Source organism: Bidens hawaiensis, unplaced genomic scaffold (assembly GCF_021521415.1).
Source record: "Bidens hawaiensis isolate Kalapana, Puna unplaced genomic scaffold, B.hawaiensis_p1.1 tig00091039_1, whole genome shotgun sequence".
Taxonomy (NCBI): Eukaryota; Viridiplantae; Streptophyta; class Magnoliopsida; order Asterales; family Asteraceae; genus Bidens; species Bidens hawaiensis.
The window spans coordinates 1-5,832 of record NW_027504420.1 but is presented as its reverse complement, the minus strand read 5'-3'; the positions used below and the strand labels follow the sequence as shown (position 1 = coordinate 5,832).

General features: G+C 35.1%; 1 protein-coding gene across 1 annotated transcript; it reads left to right on the top strand.

The window, feature by feature from the left end:
* The first annotated feature begins 339 nt into the window (after window positions 1-339).
* LOC143607950 (uncharacterized) lies at window positions 340-1,590 on the top strand. The gene has a single exon (XM_077083201.1). The coding sequence runs from the start codon at window positions 340-342 to the stop codon at window positions 1,588-1,590; it is 1,251 nt and encodes a 416-aa protein (XP_076939316.1).
* Window positions 1,591-5,832: the final 4,242 nt, after the last annotated feature.

Below are 5,832 nucleotides of genomic sequence, written 5' to 3'. Positions count from 1 at the left end.
GATTGATAAAAAGATTAGGGGGTTTTGCTTGTAACAATACTCATAACAGAAAGTCAATTTCGATCTTCATCTTGTTCATCTCTCTGATTTCATGGTATCAGAGCAGGATTCCGATCATCTGCTCGTTTTCCGGTCATCTTCCCGATCAAATTCTAATTAATTTTCCGTTTTCGTTCTTCCATTTTCTTTAAAATTCGACTCAAATTCTGTTCAATTCATCCTTATATCAAATTCGCGATTCAACTTGATAACAAATCCTGTTATGTTCTAATCCAATTCATCTTTTATATCATCAATTCGTTCAAATTTACCAATTTTTTGTTTCGTGCCCTAAAAATCATGACTACTGTATCCGTTCCAGAAAACTCAATTAATAATCAAATTGATTCATCAAATCCATTATACATTCATCCTTTAGATCATCCTGGCATTTTGTTAGTTTCAAAGGTATTCGATGGATCTGGATTTGGAGCTTGGAAGAGAGCAATTTCAATCGCTTTGTCTGCCAAGAACATGTTAGGGTTTGTTAATGGTGAAATTGAAGCTCCTACAACTCCAATTCAACATAAAACCTGGCAAAAATGCAATGATATGGTAATATCTTGGCTATTAAATGCTCTATCAAAAGATATTAGTGAAAGTGTATTGTATGCTCAAACTGCTAATCAGATCTGGATAGAACTTAATGATAGATATGGAAAACCTAATGGTGCCAAATTATATCAATTACATAAGCGTTTGTGTGACATTTCACAAGGAAATAATGACATAGCCACATATTTTACCAAAATCAAATGTATTTGGGATGAATTGAATTCACTAAGTTCTATTCATATGTGTTCATGTGGTAATGCTCAAATTCTGGCTAAAAGAGATGAAGATCAAAAGCTAATTCAATTTCTTATGGTATTAAATCCTACATATGATGCAATGAGAAGTAGTATCTTGATGATGCAACCAATGCCATCCATTAATAAAGCATTTTCTCTTCTTGTTCAAGATGAAAATCAAAGGGAAATACATGCTACTCCACAATTTAACCAAGATTGTGCTGCAATGAATGCATATAATTCATCTAAAGGAGTTCAGTTTGGAAAAAATAATGGAAAGAAAGGTGCATCTTGTACCAATTGTAAGAAGAACAGACACACTGTAGAAACATGCTATAGACTCATCGGTTTCCCAAAAGATTTTAAGTTTACAAATGCAAATGTTACCAAGCCTAAGCGTTTTGCAGCATCTGTTTCATCTGAGGAACCTAGGAACAATTTTTCTGCTGAAAGTGATAGCAAAGCAATGGTGGGTTCTTGTAATCTTACTCAAGAACAGTACAATGGACTTATGCATCTATTAAACAATGTGCAACTGGGGTCTGCTTCCTCTACTGTTACTTCTGGTTCCACAGTCAATTCTGAGAATTTTGCAGGTATAATATCTTGCAATTCGTCTTTAAATTCTTCGGTTCATGATCACACTACATGGATCATTGATACTGGTGCTACAGATCACATGTGTTTTGATGAAAGTTTGTTTACTAATCTTCAAACTCTTTCGAAACCATTTTATATCACTCTACCTAATGAAATCTGATTGTTGCCAATAAATTTGGCACAATCAATCTTACTCCTACTTTTTCAATATATCATGTGCTTTTGGTTCCTCAATTCCACCGTAACTTGCTATCCATTCCTAAGCTTTGCAGTGATACAAATGGATTAGTGTTTTTCAATAATCATTCGTGTATCTTGCAGGCAGTGGCGGAACCACAGGGGTCAGAAGGGTCATTCGACCCTCCGGCGAGAGAAATTTCTTCTAAAACGGGTCTATTACGTACTTTATTTACTTTGACCCTCTCAATTTAGTTCGGCAGAGACGAAACAGTTGAGATGAGAAGAAAAGGAGTGAAACTGAAAGCCAACTTTTTTCCGATCTGCACCAGCCGCGTGCTGGTGGTAACAGTTTACAGATTAATTAGGAAGATGACCTAATGGCTGTCATAAGAGTTGTTGGGCCTTTTTTTCAAATCAACCCACGACCCAATATTTAACCAATTCTTTAGTAGGTCAAAGCAAAAAATAAAAACTAAAACGGAAATCTGCATTTTACAATAGACGTAAATTTTATTTTTAAAATAATTAATGCTTCAATGGTTCATTACTTTTACAATAAGCTTTTTTTTTGTTGATTTTTTCTTTTCTTTTAACTGTATACGTATTTTTTGTATACATTATTCTAATTTTAAAATACTATTGATCAAATTCTCTAATTAATATTTAAAGAAACCGGCAATCATTTTTATGTATGTTGTAAGGCGATTATTCCAAGATAGCCGACACACGGTTAGTCAGTAACATATATAAAGCAATTTTAGTTTGGACCCTCCATTTATAATTTCTTGGTTCCGCCACTGCTTGCAGGCCCCTTCCATGAGCAAGCCACTGGTTCTTGGTAAACTCCTGAATGGCTTATACCTTCTCAAGCAACATTCTGATATACTATCTTCACATAATAATGTTGTTTCTTCTCTTAAACATTGTAATGTTGTTTCTGGTCATACTTGGCATGCCAGACTAGGACATTTGCCTCTTTACAAATTAAAAACTTTGAGTGTTTTCCCACATACACATATTGATGAGATTGCAACTTGTGATATATGTCCTAGGGCCAGACAACATAGATTATCTTTTCCTCAAAGTCATATTAAAACTGTTAAAGCTTTTGATATGATTCATGTTGATGTATGGGGTCCCTATAATACACCAGCTTACAATGGTTATAATTATTTCTTAACCATTGTTGATGATTTCACTAGAATTCCTTGGACATATCTGCTCACTACTAAAAGCAATGTTTTTCCAATTCTCCAAAATTTCATTGAAATGGTCCAAGTGCAATTCAATACACATGTTAAATGCCTTAAAGCAGATAATGCTTTTGAACTTGGTTCTGGTAACAAACAATCAGAATATTTACTCAGTAAAGGCATTGTACATCAAACATGTTGTGTTGCAACTCCTCAACAAAACGGGGTGGTTGTGAGAAAACATAAACACCTCTTAGAAACTGCAAGAGCATTATTGTTTCAATCTAAATTACCTTTGAGATTATGGGGTGAATGTGTTCTCGCATCAACTTATCTCATCAATCTCTTTCCAACTTCAATTCTGAATGGAAAAACACCCTATGAGTGCTTATTTGGCAAAACACCTTCTTATAGTCATTTAAAAAGTTTTGGTTGTTTGTGTTATGCCTCTACACTTAAACAAGGATGAGACAAATTTCAATCTAGAGCTATTCCTTGCATATTCATATGTTATCCTTTTGGAAAGAAAGCCTACAAACTCTATGATCTGCAAACTAAAAATATTTTTATTTCCAGGGATGTAGTGTTCTTTGAACATTTATTTCCGTCCATTCATTCTTCTCCTTCATCTATTTTTCCCACCTTAAATGACATATCACAGTTTTTTGACTATGACTCACCTTCCATGTCTTCCCCTTCTGTTCCCATTACTCATTCTCCATCTTCTGATCCTATTCCTTCTCCTTCTTCACCGCATTCTTCTTTTTTCTTTTTCTGATCCTATTCCTTCTTCATTATCTGTTCCATTTATTCCTGTTACCCGTGCTTCATCTAGATCTCATCGTCCTCCTTCTTATCTTGATAATTATATTTGTAATTCAGCCTCATATAATCCTTGTTATCACACTGTTACTGCTTGTTCTGCTGTCCATCGTGTCTCTATTGATCAATTATCCCCACAACATCAGTCTTTTTCTGAATGCTTTGGACACTACTAAAGAACCAAATTCTTATGTTGAAGCTTCTATAAATCCTCATTGGAAAACTGCTATGCAAAAAAGAATTTGATGCTTTAGAAGCCAATAAAACCTGGTCTGTTGTAGATCTTCCTTTAGGAAAGAAGCCAATTCGATGTAAATGGGTTTACAAAGTCAAATTTCATGCAACTGGACAGATTGAGAGATATAAAGCTAGATTAGTTATACGGGGTGATACTCAAAAAGCTGGTATAGACTACAATGAAACTTTTTCCCCTGTGGTAAAGATGACAACTATTCGTGCTTTAATTGCTACTGCTGCTAAACTCAACTGGGAATTACAACAATTTGATGTTAATAATGCATTCCTACATGGGGATTTAGATGAGGATATTTACATGCTTCCACCTCCTGGTATGGTTTTAGATAAATCTGATCAAGTTTTAAAGTTACAAAAATCTTTATACGGCCTCAAACAAGCTTCTCGCCAATGGTATGGGAAGCTCTCAGATGCTCTAAAATCCAAAGGATATGTCAGGTCACACAATGATTATTCTTTGTTCACCAAGATCATGGGTTCCTCCATAGTTCATTTAGCAATTTATGTTGATGATATATTGCTTACTGGTAATAATTCAGAAGAAATGCAGGCCATCAAGTCTTTTTTACATGATACATTTCAAATCAAAGACCTTGGTGTTCTCAATTATTTTTTTGGGACTTGAGGTTCTGCACAGTTCACAAGGTCTTGTCATGTCTCAAAGGAAGTTTGCTAAAGATCTTGTGCATGAATTTGACACTTCTGATGCTCCTTGTTCTCATTGTCATTTACCTTCTCAATTAAAATTGCTTACTAAAGAAGGGACGGTTTATTCAGATCCTTTGCAGTATAGACGGCTTGTGGGCAAACTTAATTACTTAACTCACACACGTCCTGATTTAGCTTTTGCAGTTCAGTTCCTAAGCCAATTCATGCAGGATCCTCGATCGCATCATTGGGATGTTGCTATGCATACACTTCGGTATGTTAAAGGAACTGCTTCTTATGGTTTGTTGTTTAACAAGTCTTCAGATTTAAAGGTTGAGGCTTTTTGTGATTCGGATTGGGCTTCTTGTCCTAACACACGAAGATCCATCAGTGGTTATTTCATTCTTCTTGGTGGCAGCCCAATTTCTTGGAAGTCCAAGAAACAACCAACTGTTTCTCTCAGTGCAGCTGAGGCTGAATATCGCTCTATGCGCAGAGTCACTGCTGAATTAGCCTGGCTAACCAGACTTCTTCATGAACTATCCATTCCCTCTATCATTCCTATACCTCTTAAATGTGACAGTCAAGCTGCTATTCACATTGCAAAGAATCCAGTTTATCATGAAAGAACAAAACACATTGAGTTGGATTGCCATTTTGTTAGGGAAAAATTACAAGATGGTCTTATTGATATTTCTCATGTTCCTAAAAAGACTCAGTTGGCTGATATTTTCACTAAAAGTTTACGAGGTCCTCAACATTATTTCTTATTATCCAAGTTGGGGCTTTATATACCTCCAACTTGAGAGGGGGGGGGGGGGGGTGTTGGCACTATTATTAATGACGTGTTATGCTGATATGGAGCTCGCCTGCTGACTTGTAATTAGTTAGTTTGTTAATAAGTTTTGTTACGACAGTTAGTTAAATAGGAGATGAATTGATAAAAAGATTAGGGGGTTTTGCTTGTAACAATACTCATAACAGAAAAGTCAATTTCAATTTTATCTTATTCATCTCTCTGGTTTCAGGTTTTTCAACTTTTATATCAAAAAAACATATATATGAAAAGTATGGATTAGCATCTGGTATCGAGCACCGTACCAAAAGATTTGGTACGGAATTTGATACTCACTTTTTTAATTGATATTCACTATCAGTATCTTGGTATTACTGATACGATACTGATACAAGATAGAGACAATACATCTGGTAATGAGTATCAGTAATATATATTAACACCATGTATAGGTACCATACCATATATTTGGTATGATTTTCTGTAACCGCTTTTTCTAGCCAAGGAT